The sequence below is a fragment of the Lepus europaeus genome, chromosome 14 (assembly GCF_033115175.1).
Source record: "Lepus europaeus isolate LE1 chromosome 14, mLepTim1.pri, whole genome shotgun sequence".
Classification (NCBI taxonomy): Eukaryota; Metazoa; Chordata; class Mammalia; order Lagomorpha; family Leporidae; genus Lepus; species Lepus europaeus.
In genome coordinates, this window is record NC_084840.1 from 97,849,480 (window position 1) to 97,876,706 (window position 27,227).

The 27,227-nt window shown below is 53.4% G+C and overlaps 1 protein-coding gene across 12 annotated transcripts in view; it reads left to right on the forward strand.

Annotated features, from left to right (window-relative positions):
• The window catches only part of PARD3 (par-3 family cell polarity regulator), a 528,240-nt gene that overhangs the window by 373,389 nt on the left and 127,624 nt on the right, over positions 1 to 27,227 (forward strand). For 9 of the 12 annotated variants that reach the window (XM_062211204.1, XM_062211215.1, XM_062211207.1 and 6 more), the window contains one exon: positions 6,307 to 6,417. The exons of the other annotated variants lie outside the window; for them this stretch is intronic. In XM_062211204.1, the coding sequence (XP_062067188.1) occupies positions 6,307 to 6,417 (111 nt within the window). The remainder of the gene's footprint in view (positions 1 to 6,306; positions 6,418 to 27,227) is intronic. 12 annotated transcript variants of the gene reach the window in all.

Here is a 27,227-nt window from a genome sequence, read left to right on the forward strand (position 1 = left end):
CTCCCTCACGTTCCCCTTTGTGGAAGGGAGCTCAATGACACCTGCCCTCCGGCTGGATGTGGGAATCCCTGGGAAACAGCACAAGACGAGTTCAGTACGTTCTAGGGAATGGAGCCAAGGAATAGAGCGTTCGGCAGGTGCTCAGCTGTGGTAACTCTCCCCAGGAGTTACCCCAGGGAGGAAACTCCATATCCTCTTAGACATCTTAAGTAGTAGCTCTGCTGGCGGCGGTGACGTCGCCCACGTCCCATTTTGGAGGGCCTGGATTCAAGTTCTGCCTGATCTAGCTTCCTGCTCACGCACACCTGGAAGGCACAGGCTCCGAATCTGGGTCCCTGCCACCCATGTGGTGGGTGCTGACTGAGTTGAGGGCTTTGGCTCTGGCTTGTCCCAGCCCTGGCTGTTGCAGGCATTTGGGTGAGCCAGTGGGTGGGAGATCTGTGTCTGTCTCTTTCTCTGCCTTGCAGGTATAAATGAAAGTAAATATTTCCATAAAAATAGCCCTACCTCTAGCCTGGAGCCTTGTGCAGCTCCCAGGACCTCCTGGGCCTCAGTTTCCCTCTCTGTCAAGGAAGAGCAGTGGCCTGGGAGACGAGGGGCGATGCACCGGGCAGAGTTGAGCTTCAGGCCTGTGGTGCCTCTCAGGGCGAGGGCTGGTCACTGCCCCGACATCCTGTGTGGTCCCTTTTGCATTCTCTTTCCTGGCCAAGATCATGGCCCTGTGTCGCAGCAGCGAAGGCCCCCTCTTCAGATATGGAGACCGAGCTCAGCAGGAGTGACAACTGCAGAATTTCTAGGGGACGTGCCAGGGGGCTTTCGGAAGAGGAAATTGCTTTAAAAATTACTTCTCCAGCCTGTGAGATAACTGCCGGGACGTTCTGTCTTTAAGAATGGTGGCGGATTTTGAAGACTTTTGTTTTTTTGCTGTCATGTTGTCCAGTGTGGTCTTAAGGAAAACCCGCTCGTGACGAAGCCAGTGATGTTTTTATTTTATTTATGGCAGGATGCTGTGTGTTGTGATTCGGTATAATTTTTCTTAACTATCTCTCTAATTTGAGTAGCAGGAGAAATATTGCAATTTAGAGGGTTTTCTGCAGCATTTATACCGCAGAGAGGACTACGTTACTTTAGTAAAACTCACAGTGATGGCTGGATAGCCTTGAAGCTTTTCGCGGCGCTTGTTTCTGGAAGGGTCGGCAGCACATGTGACGTCCTGGTAGTGTTGTAGCTGCTGTGCCTCGCGCTGGTCACTGGGGGCTTGCAGAGCCCCCGTCGGGGTTGGCAGGGGCAGTGACTGTGTCCAGGGGACACATTCAGCATCTCGCTCCCAGGGTGCTGCCGCTGGGTGGAGAGGTCTCTGTGTCCTATGTGAGGAAGGCCCCGTGTTTAAGAGACGTGACCGTCAGCCCTCTGAGTGAGACGGGCACAGCTGCCACGTCGGCGGGAAGGGATCTTCCGGACGGCTCTCTGCCCAGTCCGCCCTGCGCCACCTCGGGCAGTTTTCCCCTTTCCCTCCAGCTTTTCCCAAGCCCTCCCTTTTCCGTTTGTCCAGTGTCATTCTCCCCCAGGCACGGGGGAGGTGGCCACCTCTGGTGGCGTGGACCCTTCCCTGCTGAGAATGGGGAGGGAGGGCCTGGAGGTCGGGGCTTGGCCAGCCACACTGCCTCATCTGCCTGCTTTGCTTTTAACGTTCTGGAATGGTTGGCATTTCTTCTTCACTTAGAATTTTTATTTCATTCTGTCAAACAAACTAGAGCAGAGGGATCCATTTTTGCTCCAATTATAAAGTAACAGGCTGTGATTTTATAGTGTGCCTTGAAGAAATCCCATCATTTATTAACTAAAGCAAGTGTTGAGGGAATGTCCAAGTGCTAACTTACAAACATTTCCTATGTGGTTTCTTTTCCTTATTCATACATCAATCTTGAATCTGTACTTTATAAAAAAAATGAAAGTATGCTGTAACAGATGAGTGGTAAATTTACAAATAACATTATTTTGGTAATTTTGCAGCTGTTTAGTAAACTAATATTTTGACACCAAATGCAACAAGAAAAAACACAGTTCTTATATAGCAGTCAGAATCTTACTCTTTATTTTTAGGGTTTACTTATTATTTATTTGAAAAGCAGAGCTACAGAGAGGCAGAGAGGGATGAAGAGCGATCGTGCGCACTCTCTCTCTTGCTCTCTCTCTCTCTCTCTCAGCTGCTGCTTCAATCCCCAAATGTCCACGATCCCCAGGGCTGGTCCACACTGAAGTCAGGATCCTAGAACTCAGTCTGTGTCCCCGTGTGAGTAGCAAGGACCCTGAGTACCTGAGCCCTCACCTGCTGCCTCCCAGGGTGCCATCAGCAGGAAGCTGGATCATAAGTGGAGGCAAGACTCCGTCCCGGGCACTCCGACACTGGAGTGGGTATTCACAGAGGAGACTTAACCAGGTGCACCACAGCACCTACCCATTTTTTATCCTCCCTCCCTTTCTCTTTCTTTCTTTCTTTTTTTAAGGTTTATTTACTTGAAAGATACAGTTACAGACTGAGAGACAGACAGAGAGAAAGGTCTTCCATCTGCTGGTTCACTCCCCAAATGGCTGCAATGCCTGGAGCTAGGCCAACCCAAAGCTAGGACCAGGAGCTTCTTCTGGGTCCACCATGAGGGTGCAGGGGTCCAAGCACTTGGACCATCTTCTTCTGCTTTCCCTGGCCATAGCAGAGAGCTGGGTGGGAAGATAAGCAGCCAGAACTTGAACCAGCACCCATCTGGAATGCCAGCACTGCAGGTGGAGGCTTAGCCTACCATGCCGCAGGTCCAGCCCCCACTTTTTCTTTTCAATCCTGTGAATTTGAGTTGGAAAGCTGAATGTTGGTGAACTTTGTGAACAAGCTGTAACTTTCTTCATCTAGGAAGACCGAGTCTGTTTTAATTTTTATTTGGTGTGTTTTTATTTTTGCTAGATATGTAGTAACTTCATATTTATGGGGTGCAGTATGGCACGTCAGTACAATGTGCAACAGACCTGTCGGGGTGACCGGCATATCCATCAGCTCAGACATTTATCATTGCTTTGTGTTGAGACGTTCAGATCCTCCTTATGAGTTATTTTAAAATATTCAATTAATTGTCAGCCACAGTTATTCCTCTGTCCTCTGCACCCCTGTACACAGTAACTATCCCCTCTCCATCTTCCCCAAGACCATTTTTTGGAAGGATTTTAACAGAGCTGATTAAAGCCAAGGTTTGGTTTGGGCTGAAAATACCTAAGCTGATTTTAGAACATGCACAAATCCGCTGATCTCCGGGCCTCCCAGTATGGCTACCTGAGAGCACAGATCTGCTCCTGTACCTTTTGGAGCAGACAGACACCGTAGTGTTGTCTGTGTCATTGCCTGGAGCTTCTCAGACCCGACACAGGCCCGATTCCACGTCCCGACATCTTTTCAGAGACACAACCCGTGTCACTGTGGCCACATCTTAGTGTTTGAAAAACATAGACTGAGGGGCTGGCCCAGTGGCACAGTAGGTTCATGTTCCCCCTGCAATGTCCGCATCCCATATGGACGCCGGTTCTAGTCCCGGCTGCTCCTCTTCCAATCCAGCTCTCTGATATGGCCTAGAAAAGCAGTGGAACATGGCCCAAGTCCTTGGGCCCCCGTGCTGGCGTGGGAAACCTGGAAGAAGCTCCTGGCTTCAAATCGGCACAGCTCCAGCCATTGTGGCCATTTGGGGGGTGAACCAGTGGAAGGAAGACCTTTCTCTCTCTCTCTCTCCCTCTCACTGTCTGTAACTCTGCCTCTCGAATAAATAAAGAAAATCTTAGGAAAAAACAAATGTATCCTGAAAACAGAATGGTGAGAACGTCTCACGTTTGGGGTTGTGAACGGCTCGTTATGAGGCGAGCTCAGAGTGGGAGCTTAATCCACCTCCGTGCCCGCTGCCTCGGTGTTGCAGGGTGCAGGCTGCACGGCTCGCCCCATTCTTGCCGTCTCATGCTGGTGAATCTGCCGCGCCCTGCGCTGTCCCGGACGCCTCCCTCGCCCCTGGCCCTGAGTGCCTCTTGTGGGTCCCTCCTCCCTCTCAGGTCAAACCTTGCAGCCATCACTGCCCCCCCCCCCCCCACACACACACAGCTGATCCCACGAGCGCTGTTGTCCATAGACACCCAGAAATGTCTTGCTTCTCCGTCTCCTCTCCGTCCACATGCCCTGTTGCCGTAGCAGTGGCTCCCTGTGTCCTGCCTGTTTCCACGTAGTACATCCCTCACACCACAGCCAGGATCACTAACGTGTCACCGGTGCCTCCCCCCTTAGCTCTGTCAGTGGCTTTTCACACTGTCTCCATCAACCCCAGATCCCGGGCGGCTTTTCACACTGTCTCCATCAGCCCCAGATCCCGAACGGCAAGCAAAGCCCCAGCCCATCGACTTCATTTCCTCCCACTTCTCTCCCCAGTTTCAGCCCCATTGTGCTGTGCCACAGATAACTGCAGCCCCCCTGCCTGAGCCCCAGGACCCTCGCACGTGCTCCCCCTGCCTTGTTGACCCCACTCCACGTGGCCAGCCCCTCACTTCACTCAGCCATCACGTCATCGGGGTGCTGTCTCCTAGAGCCATCTCCCACGTGACACGGTGCACACACCCTGTCCCTCTGTCCCCTCGCTCTCCCTGGCCTGGGTGTTGCCTGCTGGTTTGTGACCAAGGTAGGCTCCATGGTCCTGGCTGTGACTCCAGACACTGTGCTCACTGCTTATAGCCCAGTGCCGCAATAATTAAGCCCCAGCTGCATATGAGACGCTCGCCAGGATTTTGTCAAATGAATGAACATCACATCTTAGATGTTTTCCACTGGGGTGCGTCAGGTTTTTGTTGGTTTGTTTTCAAAGATTTATTGTTTGTTTATTTGAAAGGGAGAAAGCGAGTACATGGGCTGTCTTCGTCTGTCCAGTGAGTCGTTCCCCATGTGCCCGCAGTGGCCAGGCTGGGCCAGGCTGAAGTCAGGAGCCAGGAACTCCAGCCGGGTCTTCCCCGTGGGGAGGCAGCGGCCCATTCATTTTGTTCCTAGTCTGTGTTTTGGAGAAGGGATTGCCACCATTTGCCGGAATTCCTGGTTCCTCCTCAGGAAGGGAAACCCAGTCGCTTTTAGCGTCCGTGAGTGCTGGGCTGCCTCTCTGTGTCAGACACCTTTATTCCAAACCTGCTGTGCCCAAGTCACTGCAGAGGGGACGCGGGCGGTGGGCGTTGCCAGCCACGTGGGCTTTCACAGAGAGACAACGCAGCAGGGAAAGAACTGAGGGCAGGGTTGGGCGTTCTGAGACAGCTGGACGCCAGGGCAGCACTGGGGATTTCGTGCGGAGTTCAGGGGCAGCACCCGTGTGTGCGCCTGTCTCACTCCCCCCCTTGGATTCACTGATGAGAGTTATGGAAGGAGAGGGCGAGACAGAGGGAGACCTCCTGTCTGCTCGCTCACTCTCCAGTTGGCTGCCACAGCTGAGGCCACGCTGAAGCCAGGAGCTTCATCCGTGTCTCCCATGTAGGTGCAGGGGCCCAAGCACTTGGGCCGTCTACTGCTTTTCCTAGGCTATTAGCAGGGAGCTGGATTGGAAGTGGAGCAGCCAGGATTTGAACCGGTGCCCACATGGGATGCTGGCATCAAAGGAGGCGGCTTTACCCCTGCACAGGCAGCGCTGGCCCTGTGTGCTGTTTCTGGGTTCAAGGTTTCCACCTCCAAGACGCCATGTTTGACAGCTGACCTCCTTTGGTGTGTTTGATGGGAAGCTTCACGCGGTCCCGCAGCATCAGTGCCCTTGGTGCTGTAAACCTCGCACAGGTGGCCGTGTTGGTCTCTTCTTAAGCTAGGGTGCGTGTTCCCAGTAGCCCTGACTGTGGAAATAAGCAGGAGTAGCTGGTTACGGAGAGACGGTTAATTAGGTGATGGCCATTTACCATTCTTTAGTCCTAAAACCGGCTCACTGCGGCACAGATCTGTCTTCTTTCAGCAGTAGATTGATTGTTGAATAAAGTAAGCAACAAGACTCCCTGTTCCTTGTTTTTGTTGTTGTTATGCCACGATAAAAATGAATATTGAGGCCATTTTCCAAAAGAGTTTTCTCTGGGAAGTTCCAACCAGAAACGCACAAAATAATCTGATTGCGGATATGAATTGCAACCCCAGCTCCTGACTGCGGGAGACATCTGGCCCTCGCTTCACAGAAGATAAACATTTCACTGAGTGCCGTGTCTGTATCTCAGAAGAAAGAAAGAAACTCATTTTGTATCTATTGACAAGCTAGAATTTTTTGTTATCAACAGGTTTGGCAAACATCGAAAAGATGACAAGATTGAGAAAACGGGTAGAATAAAAATGCAGGAAACCTTTACGTCAGAAGAGGAGAGGACACGAATGAAGCAGGAACGGGAGAGGTAGACTTCGCTTATTCCCTTCCACCTCCGTAGAGAGGGGCTCTTTGTTATTTTCATATAAAGATTTGGCACGCGATGACTTTTTCATATTTTCCCTGTCAATCCAAACACTAAGGCTTGTGGGATGAACGCACTGTTCGGAAAAGATTTAAAGAAACAAACACTCTTATCTTTATTTGAGCATCAAAGTGCATTTTATTGGTTGGCTAAGATCGTTTATGTTGGAGAATATGTCAGATGACTAAGTAAACAGCAATTCCGAATTTATGGTTCTTTTTCAAGTCACAGAAGCATTTAAACTCCTGCCTCATTCGTCTGTGAGGGTGCTGTTGTGATGTTTAAGGATGCCCATCTGGAAACTGGGCTCTCTGAACTTAGGTGTCTCAGCTGTGACAAGCTCAGAGGCCGGTGCTGCCCACTGGGCTGTGCCCCTCTCACACATGACTCCTGTTTCCCTCCTGCTGCACTGCCTGCACTGTGGGGTGTTTTCCACCTCTGTGTCTTCCAGAAAGATTGTTGTCTATTGTTGAGTCATTCTGAGTGGCCCCCAAAGATTAATGCAGTGAATGAAAACACCTGTTTAAGAAGCCGCTAAAGAACTGCTTTTTAAAAAAGTTTTTATTTATTTGAAAGGCAGTGAGAGGGAGGGAGGGAGGGAGAGAGAGAGAGAGAGAGAGAGAACAGGCAGAGATCCTCTGGCCTCTGCCTCACTCCCCAAATGCCTGCTACAGCCAGGGCTTGACCAGTCTGAAGCCAGGTGCCCAAAGTTCCATCCTTGTCTTCTACATGGTCGACAAGGACCAATAACAGCCATTACTGCTGTCTCCCAAGGTGCACACTGGCAGGACGCTGGGTCGGAGCAGAGTAGCCAGGACTCGAACCAGAAATGGGATGCAGGTGACCCGACCATTGGCCTAACCTGCTGTGCCACAATGGCCTCACCTCCCTGAACACCGCTCTTAGAAGTGACTAGAATTGTTCTCATGGGTGTTCCCGGAGTGGGAAAGGGCCCTGGCCCCTGTATGCTTGGCGTCCACAGGCTGCACAGCCAGCTGCTCTGTGTGGTCCTGTGTAATTTCTCAGTGGCCACCTCGGAAGCCCCCGTGTTTTTCTTTTAATAAGCTGGGGTTGGCTGGCGCTGTGGCTCACTAGGCTAATCCTCTGCCTGCAGCGCCGGTACCCTGGGTTCTAGTCCCGGTCAGGGCGCCGGATTCTGTCCCGGTTGCTTCTCTTCCAGGCCAGCTCTCTGCTGTGGCCCGAGAGTGCAGTGGAGGATGGCCCAAGTCCTTGGGCCCTGCACCCCATGGGAGACCAGGAGAAGCACCTGGCTCCTGGCTTCAGATCAGCACAGTGCGCCGACCGTAGCAACCATTTAGGGGGTGAATAATGAAAAAAGGAAAACCTTTCTCTTTGTCTCTCTGTCTCACTGTCTAACTCTGCCTGTCAAAAAAGAAAATAATAAGCTGGGGTTTCATGAGTTCCTGGTACCTTGGTCAAGGTTATGAAGCTAAATATTTTACCTATCTAAGACAGTAGCTCATTGTCTTGGACCCCAAGTCCACTGTGCTTCCCACAGTCCCTGAGGCAGGATGCTGTACACTTAACAAATGAAGGAACTGAAAATAGCATTCCATGCCTGGTTTCTTTAAAAGAAAAGGGTATGTGGATATTTTCCCATTCATCTTTTCTAAAGATTTATTTTATTTGGAAGCCAGAGTTACAGAGAGAAGGGGAGAAACAGATCTTCTGCCCACTGGCTCATTCCCCTAATGACTACAACAGCTAGGCTGGGCCAGGCCAAAACCAGGTCTCCCATGTGGATGGCAGGGGCCCAAGCACGTGGGCCATCATCTGCTGCCCTTCCAAGCGTATTATCAGGGAGGTGAATCAGAAGTGGAGCAGCCAGGACTCGAACCCATGTCCACATGGGATGCTGACATCGCAGGTGGTGGATAAACCCACTTGCCACGAGGCTGGCCCCTCCCAGTCATCTTTCAGATGCATCTGAGGGGTTTTGGGTCTGAGTCTCTGCAGCTTTTCAGGGTGTAAACTATACACGTGAGGAAAATGCGTAGATGTAGTTTCTGGTGCAAGTCCGGCCTGGCTCTTTTTGCTGGTTCTTCCTCAATTTTTGCTTAGAAAAAATTCTCGCCACTGGTGTTGGCAGGGCTCTGTTTAACCCTCACCAGTTCTGGGATCCTCTAGCTCAGTGACTGGCTCATCGTGATTAGGTCAAGGTGGGCCGGGTTCCGTAGCATGGACAGCATTGCGTTGAATTGCTCAGAGGTTTAAACTCCTGTCCCTAAGAGAAGAGTGAACACCAGTTAAATCCATGCATGTAGATTCATCCACAGGCGTGCAGTTTACTTGTGGAAGAAAGCGGCATTCCACGTCTCATTTTTCAAAAACCTACTGTTTAAATGTTGACTGTTTTGGGCCTGGTGCTGTGGCACAGATACTTAAGCCATTGCCGCTGCTGCCAGCATTCCATATTGAGTGCTAGTTTGAGTCTGGCTGCGCTGCTTCTGATCCAGCTCCCTGCTAATTCACCTGAGAATGCCGCAGAAGGTGGCCCAAGTGCTTGGACCCCTGTACCCACATGGGAGACCTGGGTCAAGTTTTGGGCTCCCAGCTGTTGTGGCCATTTGGGGAGTGAACCACCAAATGGAGGATCCCTCTCTTCGTCTCTCTCTCTCTCGTCTCTTTAGCTGTCTTTCAAGTTAATGGATGAATCTTAAAAATTGATTTATGTGGCACAGAGAGAGAAAGAATTCCTGTTCAGTCCCCGGCTGCCAGCCTTGTTGGGCTGGGCGCAAGCCAGGAGCCATAACTTTATCAGGTCTCTCCTGGGGGTTGTAGAGAGCTGTGTGGCTGCGCCATTGCCAGCTGCCTCCCAGGGTGCACGTGAGGAGGAAGCTGGAATCGACAACCGGAGCCAGGAGAACCCAGGCACTTAATAAGGGATGAGTGGCCTAACTGCGAGTTCTCACACCTGCCCCTGCTTTTCCCGTTCCTGCCGATGGGCCGGGGCCGGGGCCAGCGCCAGCAGGCCGGCCTCGCTTTCTTTACTCTGCACATCCCTGCTGTGCAGCTGAAGGTGAGCGCTGTCATCCAGGGCAGAATCCTGCCGCTGTTTTCCCAGATGTTTCTATAATGCGTGGTGAGACACTGCCAGCCGAATGATGACTGTTTACGTAATGGTTCCACTTTATCATTAATTTGCCTAAGGCACAGTGTGCGCCTCTGTTTGGCTTTGAATCTCCGCGTCTGTACCGCTAACGATGCCGTGCCTCTGGGGACCAGATCGGCTGTAAGAGTCGCACTGGACAGGAGGCTGAGGAGAGAGTCTTTTAGGGCCAAGGACCGGGTAATCGGTCCGTGTGCAGGAATCACCCGGGCCCATAACTGAGGACAGCTTCATGGTTCAGTCGCGTTTTTACGGGTGCGTCTCATGTATGCGCATGGACCTGGTGATGAGCAAGCGAGTGGGCGAGGCTCTCCGAGCTGCCAGAGGGGCGCTGTCAGGTGCTCGTTCTTCCATGGGGTCCCCTCGCTGTGCCCTGTCACCTTCCCGTGGGGTCCCCTCGCTGTGCCCTGTCACCTTCCCGTGGGGTCCACTCGCTCTGTCCTGTCACCTTCCCGTGGGGTCCCCTGTCTGTGTCCTGTCACCTTCCCGTGGGGTCCCCTCGCTGTGCCCTGTCACCTTCCCGTGGGGTCCCCTCGCTGTGCCCTGTCACCTTCATGGGGTCCCCTCGCTGTGCCCTGTCACCTTCATGGGGTCCCCTCGCTGTGTCCTGTCACCTTCCCATGGGGTCCCCTCGCTGTGCCCTGTCACCTTCCCGTGGGGTCCCCTCGCTGTGCCCTGTCACCTTCATGGGGTCCCCTCGCTGTGTCCTGTCACCTTCCCGGGGGGTCCCCTCGCTGTACCCTGTCACCTTCCCGTGGGGTCCCCTCGCTGTGCCCTGTCACCTTCATGGGGTCCCCTCGCTGTGCCCTGTCACCTTCATGGGGTCCCCTCGCTGTGTCCTGTCACCTTCCCGGGGGGTCCCCTCGCTGTGCCCTGTCACCTTCATGGGGTCCCCTCGCTGTGCCCTGTCACCTTCATGGGGTCCACTTGCTGTGCCCTGTCACCTTCCCGTGGGGTCCCCTCGCTGTGCCCTGTCACCTTCCCGTGGGGTCCCCTTGCTGTGCCCTGTCACCTTCCCGTGGGGTCCCCTGTCTGTGTCCTGTCACCTTCCCGTGGGGTCCCCTCGCTGTGCCCTGTCACCTTCCCGTGGGGTCCCCTCGCTGTGCCCTGTCACCTTCATGGGGTCCCCTCGCTGTGCCCTGTCACCTTCATGGGGTCCCCTCGCTGTGTCCTGTCACCTTCCCATGGGGTCCCCTCGCTGTGCCCTGTCACCTTCCCGTGGGGTCCCCTCGCTGTGTCCTGTCACCTTCATGGGGTCCCCTCGCTGTGCCCTGTCACCTTCATGGGGTCCCCTCGCTGTGTCCTGTCACCTTCCCGACTTTCCCGTGGGGTCCCCTCGCTGTACCCTGTCACCTTCCCGTGGGGTCCCCTCGCTGTGCCCTGTCACCTTCATGGGGTCCCCTCGCTGTGCCCTGTCACCTTCATGGGGTCCCCTCGCTGTGTCCTGTCACCTTCCCGGGGGGTCCCCTCGCTGTGCCCTGTCACCTTCCCGTGGGGTCCCCTCGCTGTGCCCTGTCACCTTCCCGTGGGGTCCCCTCGCTGTGCCCTGTCACCTTCGACAGCTCCTTCTAAGCAGAAGCACAGCTTCTGGGGACAGTCTGGGTGGAGGAATAGACAGAATGGAGTCTCCTCTCACCCCTCCCTCTCTGCAGGCGGCGGGCGGGGCCGGTCTCTCCTCTGACGTCACTGACCACTGTCGCTATTTGAGTTCCAGAAATTATTTTGGCTGATTCCATATAAAAATAGAAAGCCTAACATTCCTCAGTTATGAGTTACGGCATGCCCCAAACCCAAAATATTTCTTTCCCATCCACATCTGTGAGGCCTGAATATTACTCAAAACATAAATATTGAAAATCGGAAAGGACCATGAATATGACTTAAAATGTATTTCCTGCCACGTTCAGATTTATTTTGCTGGTGAAAGCAAACTGGATTCTTCTGAGCCTGGAGTCTGAGATTAAATTGGACTTCGTTCCTGCCAGCTTTTCTCCTTGCCTCTCACCTGCTGCCCAGACTGGGAGGTGTGGGGGGGGGTAGATGGCCAGGGGGGCCTGTCTACAGTGCCCTGGTGCAGCCCAGGCTGTGGGGGGTGGAGAAGGCTGGGTGGGCCTGCTGCAGTCCCCTGGTGCGGCCCAGGCTGTGGTGTAGGGGGAGATGGCCGGGGGGCCTGTCTATAGTGCCCTGGTGCAACCCAGGCTGTGGTGTACGGGGAGATGGCCAGGGTGGGGGGCCTGTCTGCAGTGCCCTGGTGCAGCCCAAGCTTGGGGGGGAGGTGTGTGTGTGTGGAGATGGCTGGGTGGGCCTGCTGCAGTGCCCTGGTGCGGCCCAAGCTTAGGGGGGGTTAGGGGGGTGGAGATGACTGGGTAGGCCTGCTGCAGTGCCCTGGTGCGGCCCAGGCTGTGGTGTAAGGGGAGATGGCCGGGGTGGGGGGCCTGTCTACAGTGCCCTGGTGCGGCCCAGGCTGTGGGGGGTGGGGGGATGGCCAGGTGGGCCTATCTACAGTGCCCTGGTGCTGCCTGCTACACCTTGAGCCTGTCTGACTCGGGCCCCCTTCCGGGGCATTGAGTCTGGGTCGATGCTGGGGTGACAAGGGACTGGCACTGAGATGTGCCATTGTGACTGCTCGTCTGGCTCTGACCCTCACCCGTGAGCCCGTCAGGGGCACTGGAGCCACACTGGGGAGGGCTGGGAACGCAGCTGAGCTGTGAGTTCAGTGGCTGCACCTCTGATGGGCTGGCCTTTCCCAGTGCCTGCAGACACACGCACCCCAGACAGAACGCGTAAAATGAGCTTTGCAGCAGCTGTTTCAGTATTAAAAAAAATATATATTTTTTGAAAGGCAGAGTTAGAGACAAAGAGATCTCCCATTCTCTGGTTCACTTCTCAGATGGCCACGTGGTTAGGGCTGGGCCAGGCCAAAGCCAGCAGCCAGGAGCCAGGAACTCCATCCAGGTCTCCCACGTGGATGTAGGGGCCCAAGGACTTGGGCCATCTTCTGCTCTTTTCCCAAGTGCATTAACAAGGAGCTGCATCAGAAGCGGAGCAGCTGGGACTTGAACTGCTGCCCTTATCTGGGGTCCGGTGTCATAGGCAGGGTCGTAACCCACTGAGCCATGCTGCCCGCCCTTGGCTTCTGTCATGAATCCCCGCGTCATGTTGCAAGCAACATTTCAGCTTTGGCTCCAGTGTTTAAGGGATGGCAAACAAAAGTGTGGTGCACGTTTCCCAGTGCAACGCCAGGTCAAACCCATGTCTGCGTGTTACTTCTCTGAACTCTGGGTTCACGGAGCCGGGAAGTCACCAAGACGGGAATGGCGGAGGTGGAGGATCCGCCACTGTCCTAACCTGTTCATTTACAAAGCGTCCTCCCCACACCTCCCTTTGTGCTGTTCATGGGCTCTGCCCCCCGTCAGGATTCAGTTTCTGTGGAAATCCACATGCAAGCAAAGCCCTTGTTTCGCTGGCTGCAGGCACCGTGGCTGGAGACACCGTGGCTTGTTCCACGTGATGAGGGTGGGTCTGAAGCTGGGAATGCGCCCTGGCCCTCTGGAGCTTCCGCTGGGGCCGCTGGGAATTCTACCCCTGCTCCATGTTTGCCCGTTTTGCCTTCCCCATGTTTTTCGCTGGCCTAAGACGTTAAAGCTGTAATGTAAGTTTCTCTAGTATAGAGCTGCAGAAGCTTTGGGGGAAAGCCTATGACATAAAACAGAAAACAAAACTCTGTACTCTATTAATAGCGTGGTGAACACACTGGCCTACACCATTCTAATCTTTTTCTGTATATGTGTGTTTTTTTTTGGACAGTCAGAGTTAGACAGAGACACAGAGAGAAAGGTCTTCCTTCCATTGGTTCACCCCCCAAATGGCTGCTACGGCTGGCACGCTGTGCCGATTTGAAGCTAGGAGCCAGGTGCTTCCTCTTGGTCTCCCATGCGGGTGCAGGGTCCAAGCACTTGGGCCATCCTCCACAGCCTTCCTGGGCCACAGCAGAGAGCTGGACTGGAACAGGAGCAGCCGGGACTAGAACCCGGCGCCCCAACTGGGACTAGAACCCAGGCGCTGCATGTGGAGGATTAGCCTAGTGAGCTGCGGCACCACCCTTTTTCTATATATGTTTATACCCATGCATACTTAAAAATGTTGACATCCATTTCCACTTTGATTTATTTTGTATTTTTCTGCTTTCTTATACAATCACGTTGGGGGCCGGTGCTGTGGCTCAATAGGCTAATCCTCCGCCTTGCGGCGCCGGCACACCGGGTTCTAGTCCTGGTCGAGGCCCCGGATTCTGTCCCGGTTGCCCCTCTTCCAGGCCAGCTCTCTGCTGTGGCCCGGGAGTGCAGAGGAGGATGGCCCAAGTGCTTGGGCCCTGCACCCGCCCGCCTGGGAGACCAGGAGAAGCACCTGGCTCCCGGTTTCGGATCAGCAAGATGCGTCGGCCGCGGCGGCCATTGGAGGGTGAACCAACGGCAAAGGAAGACCTTTCTCTCTGTCTCTCTTTCACTGTCCACTCTGCCTGTCAAAAATAATAATAATAATAATAATAAAAGAAATCACGTCGGGATGAGTATTTGATGTTGTAGTGAAGATGAGCGTTCAGATGCCTGCGTCTCATCACAGTGCCTGGGTGTGAGCCCCAGCTTTCTGCTAACGCACGCCCCGCAAGGCAGCAGCGATGGCTCAAGTATTTGGATTCCTGCTGCCCACACAGGAGACCTGGGTGGGCTTCCTGGCTCCCAGCCCAGTCACAGATGCTGCGGGCACTTGGGGAGTGAACCAGTGGATGCCTAGGAGTTCTCTCTGTGTCTTTCTGCCTCTTCAATGGGTACTTTTTTTTTAATTGAAAAGAAGGAAATCGTGTCACCTGTACTAAAGTCATGTCTGTATGCATGGGTGCATGAACAGGGAGAGGAAGCAGCAAAGACCGTCTGAAAGACGAGGTGCTGGCTGTGGTATCTGGCCTTGTTCCCCGGCCCGCAAATAATCTTTAGGTGAGTTGTGTTAAATGAGAGGTGTAGCATTGGCTGGCCACGAGTGGATGACTGTCACAATGCTAGTGACCACACCCACACAGTGTGCTGTACGTGGGCAGATGTCCAAGGGCACAGAGTGCTGTCAGCGGGCATTTGAGCAAACCCACGGATTTCTAAGGAATTCATGTTGCCGGCCCGTGAGGGACATCCGTAGGTCAGGCCAGGATGTCCGCGGGCTGGAGCTCTCCGTTTGTCAGCGTCGGATCCCCTTGCAGGCCTGTGCCTCTGATGCTGGACCATGTGGGTGCCTGCTGTGTGCTGGAGAGGCACTCACACTTGGTGCGCCGTGTGCAAGCTGCCGGGCCGTCACTGCCTGTGCTCCCTCTTTGTTGGCATCCTCTCTCTAATTTTTAAAAAAGATTTGTTCATTGATTTGAAAGGCAGAGTTAGGGAGAGCCAGAGATCTGCCATGTGTTGGTTCACTCCCCAGATGGCTGCAGCCACCAGGACTGGGCCTGCTAAGAGCCAGGAGCTTCTCCCAGGTCTCCCACAAGAGCTCAGGGGCCCAAGCACTGGGGCCACCTTCCACTGCTTTCCCAGGCCATAGCAGGGAGCTGGATCAGAAGTGGAGCAGCTGCGACTCGGATCAATGCCCCATATGGGATGCAAGCTCTGTAGGCAGCAGCTTACGATCCTGGCCCCCTCTCTCTCTAATTCTGACTCCTGCTTTCAGTATCTGCTTTTGAAGAAATGAATTCCTGTTGGCCTTTTCTGTGTTCTCAGTTGCTCACATCCCTTCAGTGGGTGATAGACAAGCTGTGTGTTTCTTTTGTTGTTGTTGTTGTTCGCCTATAGCGGCATTTTTCATAGCTTCTCTGACCTCTCAAATCCTTCAGAAGAGTCAGCTCTAATCAGTGGGATTCATTCCTTCAAAATTTAAAAATTCTTTATTGTTCAGGTCAAGAAGAGTTGTTAAGAATCTCTTAACTTTCTTCGCGGAAGCTCGCTACTTAGATGAAGCCCTGGAGAAATTCGGCCTTGGGCAAACGAAATATTTGGAACTAGTTTTGTTGACAGAGGCACCCCACTGGTGTGGGTCAACACAGTTGGATTTTTGATGAGAGCTGTCCTAGATATTTTGAGCTTTGGAGCATCTCTTTGAGTTTGACAAAATTGTTTTTACTTTGATGCCTGTTGAATCTCAAACACTATTGGGCTGATGTGTATCTGGGAGCGTGTGTGTGTGTGTGTGTGTGTGTTTATGTTGCTGAGATATCGGTGAAGATTTATTTATTTGAAAGGCAGAGTTACACAGAGTGAGGAAAGAGATCCATTTCTCTCCAAATGGCCACAGCGGCCACAGTTGGGCCAAGTCAGTCTGAAGCCAGGAGCCTGGAACTTAGAACTCCACCCGGGTCTCCCATGTGGGCGGCAGAGGCAGCTTCTGTTGCTTCTCCAGGTGCGTTAGGGAGCTGGATCAGAAGTGGCTCAGCAGGACTTGAGCCAACGCTGTGCCACAGTGCAGGCCCCTTCTTGTATTTGAAAGAGGTCTGCTGTTCCACAGAAGTTGAGTGCAGGACAGGACGGTAGAAACCGCTTTTTGTCGCTCGTGTTCCCTCTTCTGGCCGTCCTTTTCCTTTGTCAAGAAGAGAAAGGGCGTAAACCTGGAGAGGCTGCAAAGGTGATCTAAGATGATGTCATCAGGTATGGAAATGGGCAGTGACAGAGACTGGGGAAAGGAGAGAGGTTGGTGGGGCTGGAGATGGCCGCTGGGGGCTCCTCTGGTTCCCCAGAGTGAGGTCAAGTTGGCTCACTGGACAAGTTCTCTGTCTACACTGGCTCCTGCCTGCTCCTGGCCCCTGAGCCCTTGTGCTGTCCCCTGGAGCCCCTGCACTGTAGCCTGAGTTCGGGCGTCTGCGCCCCCAGCCCGTGCGTCTGGCCCTGAGCCCTGGCTTCTGGGCAGTCCCGTGGATGTACAGGTTCTTTGGGGGGGGGGGGGAGATTGTGTGTGTGCTCAGTGGGGCCTTTCCAAACATGGAGCCGTCTAATTGTTTGAAGCTGGCGTCATCTCGTGCCGCCTCGTGTGACTCCAGGTAACCTGTCTTCCCACCTCGTCTACGGCGCCTCTTGAAGTCCAGCGACTCGCATCACTCTGTGTGTGGCGGGGAGCTGTGCACCGCGGGAAGGTCTTTCTGAAGTCCTTCTTTCTCAGTCAGCTTCTGCCCTTAGATTGCAAGCCTGTTAAAATCCCACTTAAAATCACCAATGTTTTCAGAATCAGACAGTTAGTGGTACACTGTCCCTCATCTGGGAACATGACATAAACACCCGAGTGGCATCTTATAGGAAGGAGCTTCAAAAAAATCTCATGGAAAATGCAAGTTATGAAGAAACTATGCTTACATTTTGGGTTTTTCCCCCCAACATGAACTTAGCTTTTACGTTCCTTTTCCTGTGAACTTCCTGAAGTAGCTCGTGTGCTGTGGAGTGGCCGTGGTCAGGGGTGGCCGTGGTCAGGGTTAGTGCAGGAGGAGGGGCAGCTGAAGTAGCTTGTGTGCTGTGGAGTGGCCGTGGTCAGGGGTGGCCGTGGTCAGGGGTGGCCATGGTCAGGAGTGGCCGTGGTCAGGGGTGGCCGTGGTCAGGGGTGGCCGTGGTCAGGGTTAGTGCAGGAGGAGGGGCAGCTGAAGTAGCTCGTGTGCTGTGGAGCGGCCGTGGTCAGGGGTGGCCGTGGTCAGGGTTACTGCAGGAGGAGGGGCAGCTGAAGTAGCTTGTGTGCTGTGGAGTGGCCGTGGTCAGGGGTGGCCGTGGTCAGGGGTGGCCATGGTCAGGAGTGGCCGTGGTCAGGGGTGGCCGTGGTCAGGGGTGGCCGTGGTCAGGGTTAGTGCAGGAGGAGGGGCAGCTGAAGTAGCTCGTGTGCTGTGGAGCGGCCGTGGTCAGGGGTGGCCGTGGTCAGGGTTACTGCAGGAGGAGGGGCAGCTGAAGTAGCTTGTGTGCTGTGGAGTGGCCGTGGTCAGGGTTAGTGCAGGAGGAGGGGCAGCTGAAGGACTGGCGGGTTGAGCCACCGCTGCTGCCCCCCACGGTGTGCATGAGCGGGACACTGGATGTGGTGCTCAGACGTGAACCCAGGCTCTCCGATACGGGATGTGGGCGTGTCAACTGCCAGGCCCAGTGCCCACCGCTGCTGAAGTGTGGGCAAATCGCTCAGCAGACGAAAAACTGCTGTTCACATAGACTCTGCTTTCCAGTTGTAGCTCACATTTCATTGTCTGATGAATTTCTATAATACTGATTTTTTTTTGAGAGAGGAAATATTACTGCGAAGACTCAATGATTTTTTACTTCAAAACGAAGCTTTGGGGTGGCCAATCTTTCGGGTGGGAAATGTCACCCAGAAAAGTTGATTACAAAATCTTGAATGCTGTTTTGAAGATAGTTAACAGCTGTATCTAGCGCATAGCCATCTAAGCTTATTAAAAAGATTTTTTTTGCTAGATTATTACTAGTGTGTTTTGTCTTCTGTCAATGTTCGCAGCACTCTTTATTAAGATCAATTTCTATGTCTTGTAGTCTAACAAACGAGCCCCCGGCGGGTTCTGGTCGTGGACGCTCACAGGTGTTGGGATGCGCTGATTGGCCCAGGTTCACCACTGCTGTACCGTCCTGAGAAGCCGGTCCCTCAGCCCTGACTCCGGGGCCTGGCGCCTTCCCTGGACGGGTGGAGAATGCGCTGCACAGCTATAAACAAGTTCCTTTCCTCTGGCTCTGCTGCAATTAGCGCTAAAAGCCATGTATTGTAAAAAGCAAAAATACTAATGAATAGAAATGTTGGGAGAACAGAAGCCGTGTGTGTTTGATCTGCATCACGCGTCATCCATTTCAATTAGTGGACGGAGCCGCCGAACACTGGGACAAGCGTCTGGAATTAAGATCATTAATTGATGTCAAGCTGCAGACAGGCTGTTCGTGCGAATCTAGTGACAGCAGGGAGGAAATTAACCTCATTCCTTTATTTAGTACATTACATTATTTTGTGTATTATTTTCTATGCAGGTTGAAGGCAGTTTCATTATCATAATGGAAAAGACTTTTTTTTTTTTTAACCAAAAGGAAAGGTGTGAATATTTACATTTGAACATAACAATTGATAAATTCTTTAGTAACTTTTTTTAAGTCTTGATGAGAAGTTTTTCGTTGTCGTGTAGGTGTGTTTTCCTCCACATCGCGAGCGCAGGGGAGTGGGGTCGGCGTCGGCCAGGACAGCTGCCCGGGCTGGTTTCCGCCTCGGACTTGTTCTTTTGTTGGTGCCTGGATGGATGCTGAGCTGCTCGGAGCAGCAGACACTGACTGTTTTTGCTGGGACTGATCGGTGACTTCTGTCGCCGCGCAGGGCTGGGCCCAGTTCAATGGGATGTGTCGGACCAGACAACAGCCTGGCTGTTCAGAGAAGCGGATGACTGTGACATCGTAGCAGCCACTGGTGACCTCGGGTCACAATAAAAGAATAGAGGGTGTCCTTTTATTGCCCTGGCCATCTGGAACCGGCAGGGCTTAACTCAAGAGAGACACCGTCCGTTTAAAAGTCTCCCCCAGAAACCGTGGTATTTCCGTTGTGACACCAAACATGTTTTTTCCCTGAGCCAAACACTTCTTTTCCTGAAGTCAGTTTCCCAGGAAGAGTGCAGACCTGCAGACTAAATACTACCTTTCTCTTCCACTTGGAGCGCCCCCCTCCCTGTGTAATGCGCAGGACACCGGGTGCAGGCCAGTCTGGTGCAGAGCATGGTTGATGCTTTTGGTTAAGCCATGTTCCCAAACCTACAGTTTGTTCCTGGGTGTCAGGGTCCTCCTTTGCCCAGCAAGGCTCTAGCACCGAGAGCACCCCCCCCCCCAGCCTCGCCCTGTGTGTGCGCCGCAGGTGTGCCTTGCTTTCTTCCACGGTTTTTATTCCCCCTGGAAGCCCCTAGGGTGGAGAGCAAAGGCGCCTACAGCTTCCACCAGGTAAGCAGCCGCGCTGTGACTTCTTCCCTTGTCCTCGCTTACAAGAGGGATCAGTGTTCTCAGGAGGTGCTGTCGATGGCCTGGGGAGTGTATTGGATTCAGGACTGTCTTTGTGCCCAGATTTGGGTAAAAGACAGCAGTGGACAGCTGGCCTGTGTGAGCAGCCCCTCCTGCCGCCCGGGGTTTCTTCTGAGAAATTGACCTCCAGGGAACGCCGTTTGCTGTGTAATTTGACCCAGAGTGCGCTGAGAGCCCAGACCCATCAGTAGCGCTGTGACACTGATGTGCAGCACCCGGGGAGCCCGAGGCTCCCGCACCGAGCAGGACCTTGTCCTGGTCTCTGAGCAGCTGCACAGGACCGTCTTCCCACTCTTGATGAGTTGACTTCCTGTCCCGTAGGATCGAGTCATTTGTGAGTCCATCCAGGTCTCTCCCTTTGATTGTTGGAGGCTCTCAGAATGCAAACCCCTCAGGGGCATGTCTGTGTGGCTACTTTATTTCCCTCCACGTATCTCGCAGTTCCCAACCTTCAAGACTTAACAGTATCCTCAGTCACCTTGTGATGGGTGGCTGATGGTGGCCCGAAAGTAGGTTGTCAGAAGGCATAATTGAGCTTCAAGTTAATATCCCATTGGCTTAAAGGAAGGATCGTTGTCTGTCCACTGACTGAATCCAGTGTCAAAAAGCCAGGATGGTACAAAGCATAAAATTACTTCTCAACATGTCAGCTTTCCATCATGGATACCAGTGTTCCTTGGTAATAAGCTTTTACAGGAATGCCCCTGACTGTTATAACTGATTTATGTGGGTAGAGTACAGCGTTTTAAAGATTTGTTTTATTTACTTGAAAGGCAGAGTTAGAAAGACAGAGGGAGAGACAGAGACAGAAAGGGGTCTTCTGTCCATTGGTTCACTCCCCAAATGGCTGCAACAGCTAGGGCTGGGCCAGGCCAAAGCCAGGAGCCTGGAACTCCATCCTGGTCTCCCACATGAGTGCAGCGGCCCAAACACTGGGGCCGTCTTCTGCTGCTCTCCCAGGTGCATTAGCGGGGAGCCGGATCGGAAGTGGAGCAGCCGGGACTTGAAACGGCTCCCATATAGGATGCCAGTGATGCAGGTAGCTCCTTAACCTGCTACACCACAACACAGCCCCAGATAGAATACAATTAAAAATGTATAATTTTAGCTAAATTTGACATTATACTTTTTTTTTTTTAATGCATGAGACAGGGGAAGAGAGGGAGATGGAAAGAGGGAGATGGATCCTGTCTGCTACTTTATTCCCAAATTCTCGCAACAGCCAGGGCTGGATCATGTCAAAGCCAGGAGCCAGGAGCTCCATCATGGGTTTCCCATATGGTAATAGGGACCCGGGGACTTGAGCCATCCCTGCTGCCTCCCAGGGTGTGCATGAGCAGGGAGCCAGAATCAGGAGCTGATGCGGAGCATGGGTGTGGTGATGCGAGGTCAGACTTGCACCATGGCACTAGAATGTGAGCTGCCGTTGCTCCTGTCAGTTTTCTGTCTGGAGCGCTTACCGTTATTAGAATCTGGGATTCTCTTGATAAAAATGCCCCCCCCCCCCCTTTCCAGTGCTGTCCTGCTAGCCCAGAAGGCGATGGTGCTTGGCTCAGGAGACGTGGGACCTCTGGAGGAGCTTTCAGGACTGTGAGAAGCACTTCTGGTCGGCCCATGGCTGCGTTGGTTACCTGCAGTGGGGCTCCTCGTGCTGGGTGGTCACACCACAGCAAATCAGCCAACCGAGAAACACTGGGCTGGGGAGCTGAAGATGCTTCCATTTCATAGCTAGGAAATAGGGAGAATGAGATTGGATCTTCCGGGTTCACAACTTGGAACCCAAGACTGGAGTGGTGATAAGAAACAAGGGAGACAGACGCAGATGCTGCTTGTGATGCGGTGTGACAGTCTGGTTTCTTTGAACTTTTGGTCTTGAAATAATTTTATTTTCATAGGAAGTTACAGAGATCTCAGGGCATTCGGTGCAGTGGTTAAGATAGGACTCCTGCATCCCGCACTGGAGCCTGGTTCAAGTCCTGGCTGCACCACTTGCCATCCAGTCTCCTGCTGCACACACCCTGGGAGGCATGCCACAGGTGAGGGGTCAGGGACGTGGGTCCCTGCCAACCACGAGGAGACCTGGATTTAGTTGTGGGCTCCTGGCTCCAGTCTGACCCAGTCCCAGGTCGCAGGCTTTTGGGGAGTGAAACAGCAAAAGGACGAGCCGTCTGTCGCTTTTTCTCCATCTCCACTTCTCAAGTCAATAAATGAAAATTAAAAAAAAAAAGATGGTACTCTGAGGTGCAACACCCCCTTGCTTCAGTTAGCCCCAGAGTTTGACCTAGGTAACCACCGTGTGGTGTCAGGACCAGGCGACGGCACGGGCACAGGTACCTAGGTCTTTTCCAACTATCAGGTACATGGGTATCACCAGCCTGCCATCCAGGAATACAACACAGTGGTGCAGGGCACCATGTGACTGTAGTGTGTGCACGTCCACAGTGGTACAGGGTGCTGTGTGACTGTAGTGTGTGCACGTACACAGTGGTTCAGGGTGCTGTGTGTGACTGTAGTGTGTGCACGTACACAGTGGTGCAGGGTGCTGTGTGTGACTGTAGTGTGAGCACGTCCACAGTGGTGCAGGGTGCTGTGTGTGACTGTAGTGTGTGCACGTCCACAGTGGTGCAGGGTGCTGTGTGTGACTGTAGTGTGTGCACGTCCACAGTGGTGCAGGGTGCTGTGTGTGACTGTAGTGTGTGCACGTCCACAGTGGTGCAGGGTGCCGTGTGTGACTGTAGTGTGCACATGTACACAGTGGTTCAGGGTGCTGTGTGTGACTGTAGTGTGTGCACGTCCACAGTGGTGCAGGGTGCCGTGTGACTGTAGTGTGTGCACGTCCACAGTGGTTCAGGGTGCCGTGTGTGACTGTAGTGTGTGCACGTCCACAGTGGTGCAGGGTGCCGTGTGTGACTGTAGTGTGTGCACGTCCACAGTGGTGCAGGGTGCTGTGTGTGACTGTAGTGTGTGCACGTCCACAGTGGTGCAGGGTGCTGTGTGTGACTGTAGTGTGTACACGTCCACAGTGGTGCAGGGTGCTGTGTGTGACTGTAGTGTGTGCATGTACACAGTGGTGCAGGGTGCTGTGTGTGACTGTAGTGAGTGCACGTCCACAGTGGTGCAGGGTGCCGTGTGACTGTAGTGTGTGCATGTCCACAGTGGTACAGGGTGCCGTGTGTGACTGTAGTGTGTGCACATCCACAGTGGTGCAGGGTGCTGTGTGTGACTGTAGTGTGTGCATGTCCACAGTGGTGCAGGGTGCCGTGTATGACTGTAGTGAGTGCATGTACACAGTGGTGCAGGGTGCTGTGTGTGACTGTAGTGAGTGCACGTACACAGTGGTGCAGGGTGCTGTGTGTGACTGTAGTGAGTGCACGTCCACAGTGGTGCAGGGTGCTGTGTGTGACTGTAGTGAGTGCACGTCCACAGTGGTGCAGGGTGCTGTGTGTGACTGTAGTGTGTGCACGTACACAGTGGTGCAGGGTGCTGTGTGTGACTGTAGTGTGTGCACGTCCACAGTGGTGCAGGGTGCTGTGTGTGACTGTAGTGAGTGCACGTCCACAGTGGTGCAGGGTGCTGTGTGTGACTGTAGTGTGTGCATGTCCACAGTGGTGCAGGGTGCTGTGTGTGACTGTAGTGTGTGCATGTACACAGTGGTGCAGGGTGCTGTGTGTGACTGTAGTGAGTGCACGTCCACAGTGGTGCAGGGTGCCGTGTGACTGTAGTGTGTGCATGTCCACAGTGGTACAGGGTGCTGTGTGTGACTGTAGTGTGTGCACGTCCACAGTGGTGCAGGGTGCTGTGTGTGACTGTAGTGTGTGCATGTACACAGTGGTACAGGGTGCCGTGTGTGACTGTAGTGAGTGCATGCACACAGTGGTACAGGGTGCCGTGTGTGACTAGTGAGTGCATGCACACAGTGGTGCAGGGTGCCGTGTGGCTATAGTGTGTGCATGTATACAGTGGTACAGGGTACTGTGTGTGACTGTAGTGTGTGCATGTACACAGTGGTTCAGGGTGCCATGCGACTGTAGTGTGTACACACAGTGGTGCAGGTTGCCATGTGGCTGTAGTGTGTGCGCACACACAGTGGTGCAGGGTGCTGTGTGGCTGTAGTGTGCACATACAGTGCTACGGGGTACTGTGTGGCTGTAGTGTGCACACACAGTGGTGCGGGGTGCTGTGTGTAGTGTGCACACACAGTGGTGCAGGGTGCTGTGTGGCTGTAGTGTGCACATATAGTGGTGTGGAGTGCTTGCTGTGTATAGTGTGCACACACAATGGTGCGGGGTGCCGTGTGGCTGTAGTGTGCACACACAGTGCTATGGGGTGCTGTGTGGCTGTAGTGTGCACACACAGTGCTACGGGGTGCTGTGTGGCTGTAGTGTGCACACACAGTGGTGCGGGGTGCTGTGTGGCTGTAGTGTGCACATACAGTGCTACGGGGTGCTGTGTGGCTGTAGTGTGCACACACAGTGGTGCGGGGTGTTGTGTAGTGTGCACACACAGTGGTGCGGGGTGCTGTGTGGCTGTAGTGTGCACATACAGTGCTACGGGGTGCTGTGTGGCTGTAGTGTGCACACACAGTGGTGCGGGGTGCTGTGTGGCTGTAGTGTGCACACACAGTGGTGCAGGATGCCATGTGACTGTAGTGTGTGCACACACACAGTGGTGCAGGGTGCTGTGTGGCTGTAGTGTGCACATATAGTGGTGTGGAGTGCTGTGTGTAGTGTGCACACACAGTGGTGCGGGGTGCAATGTGGCTGTAGTGTGCACACACAGTGGTACAGGGTGTTGTGTGACTGTAGTGTGTGTGCACACACAGTGGTTCCATGTGCCGTGTGGCTGTAGTGTGCACACACAGTGGTGCAGGGTGCTGTGTGGCTGTAGTGTGCACATACAGTGGTGTGGGGTGCTGTGTGTAGTGTGCACACACAGTGGTGCAGGGTGCTGTGTGGCTGTAGTGTGCACATACAGTGGTGTGGAGTGCTGTGTGTAGTGTGCACACACAGTGGTGCAGGATGCCATGTGGCTGTAGTGTGTGCGCACACACAGTGGTGCAGGGTGCTGTGTGGCTGTAGTGTGCACACACAGTGGTGCGGGGTGTTGTGTAGTGTGCACACACAGTGGTGCGGGGTGCCGTGTGGCTGTAGTGTGCACACACAGTGGTGCGGGGTGCTGTGTGACTGTAGTGTGCGCACACACAGTGGTTCCATGTGCCGTGTTGCTGTAGTGTGCGCACCCTCACCTCCCAGTAGCATTCTGCAATGTGGGCATGGCTGGTTTGAGTCACCCATAACCTTGTAAAAGATATCTTGGTTATGAGACTTAGAACGCCTGTGAAGAGTGGTGTACGGGATCTTGTGTGGGTGCTCGCTCACACAGTCACTCGGTGGGATGCTGAACGTGCATTTTTAACTCTTTACCAAACCACCAGGGAGCTTTCCAGGTTTCCTGGGGTGGCTGTACTGTTGAGGTGTCCCCGGTGCTGTGTAGGGACAGGTCCCCTGCCTCCTGGCCTGCGTCCAGCCTTGTCTCTCATGTTGACTGACTCAGGCTGTTGGAGTGTTGTGAAAATGCTACCTTCAGCGTCCTTGGCCTGTCCTCCACAGTGCAGCCCTCTCTGTGCCTTCGCCCATTTGCTCATAGCATTGATTTCTCCTTGTTGAATCTCGAGGACTCTTTATATATTCTGGCTCAGAGTCCTTTGTCGAGCCGTGCTTCGCCACCACAAGTTCTCCCATGCTGGGGGAGCCTGTCCCCAGGATGAAAACGTCGAGCCGTGGGTGGCGTCCGCTTTTGTGGTTTCACTTTAGGAACAGCACCCTGGGGACCCTTTGCGAGAAGTCGTCACAGAGCATGCGGGGCCCTGAGATACTCTGCAGCGTTTTCTCTTAAAGTTCCCTAGAAGTTTCACATTTAAAGCCGTGACCATTTCGGGTAACTTTTGTATAAGCTGTGAATTTTACATTCGAGTTTTTTTTTTTTTTTCCATTAATTAATTTATTTGAAAGGCAGAGAGATGGGTGCTGGGGAAAGAGACCTTCTGTCTGATGGTTCATTCTCTAAATAGGCACAGTAGCCGGGGGCGGGGTGGGGGAGGGGACCAGGCCGAAACCAGGACTCCATCTGGTCTCCCACATGGTTGGCAGGTACCTGTGTAATGCTGTTTCCCAGGTGCATTAGTAAGAAGCTGTATCCTGGCCGGCGCTGTGGCTCACTAGGCTAATCCTCTGCCTGTGGCGCCGGCACCCTGGGTTCTAGTCCTGGTTGGGTTACTGGTTCTGTCCCGGTTGCTCCTCTTCCAGTTCAGCTCTCTGCTGTGGCCCGGGAAGGCAGTGGAGGATGGCCCAAGTGCTTGGGCCCTGCACCCGCCCGCATGGGAGACCAGGAGAAGCACCTGGCTCCTGGCTTTGGATTGGCATGGCGTGCCAGCTGTGGCAGCCATCTGGGGGGTGAAACAATGGAAGGAAGACCTTTCTCTCTGTCTCTCACTGTCTAACTCTGCCTGTCAAAAAAAAAAAAAAAAAAAAAAAGCTGTATCAGAAGCAGATCTGACGAGTCTCCAACCAGCACTCCAATATGGGATGCTGGTGTTACAAGCAGCGGCTTAACCCACTGTGCCATCACACTGGCCCCTAAGTTTAGATTTCTTTTCTTTTCTTTTTTTTTTTTTTTGGCTATGGATGTCAAATGGGACCATTTGTTGTAAAACTGGTTTATTCCATTGACGTGTTTTTGCATGGCTGGGAGAAGTTGATTGTTGTCTGTGTGGGCCCTTTGTTCTCATCCACTGAGCTGTGCCGCTGAACTCCCCACAGTGCTGCCCTGACAGGTGACAGTGGCTGAGTCAGGAGTCTAGAGCCCGTGTGTGTGATTCCAGCCCCGCCGTAGTCAGCACTTATTGTTCTTTCTCACAGCTCTTCAACTGTTTTACCTTTCGCCTTTCTGTACAAGCTTTGGGATCATTTGTGTGCTGTGGCTTTTACAGGAGTCACTGGAAACCTGTGTGTCGGACTGGGGAGAGCTCGCTGGTGTGCTGCGGTCTTCATGTCCGTGACCGCTGTTCTTTATCAGGCCAGGGGGATGTCCAGGCCGCGGGCTGTGTCAGGCCGCACAGTATTTGATCTGGCCCTGTTAAGGCAAACACGCGTGGGGCTTGAGATTCAGTAAACCTGTAGCAGGCTAATCTGTAAGTTGATGATTTTGTATGGCCCATGAGTGGCACTGTGCGTTTCCAAGTGGCCCTTGGCAGATAAAAGATTCCTGACCCCTCCTTTGGATCTTTTTTTTTTTTTTTAAGTTTTTTCTGTAGTTATCGACAGGGTAAAGGGACAGACAAGGTCTTTCATTCGTTCACTGATTTACTTAGATGCCCACAAACCAAAGCCAGGATCCCAGAACTGCGTTTGGGATCCCATCGGGGCGGCAGGCTCTTGAGCCGTCACCTGCTGCCTCCAGGTGTGTCCGTTAGCAGGAAGCTGATTCAGAAATGGAGCTGGGACCCAGCCTTTCCGGTGTGGGTGGTGGGCATCCCGGTGTGGGGGGTGCTTAGCCACAGTGCCATCCCCGAT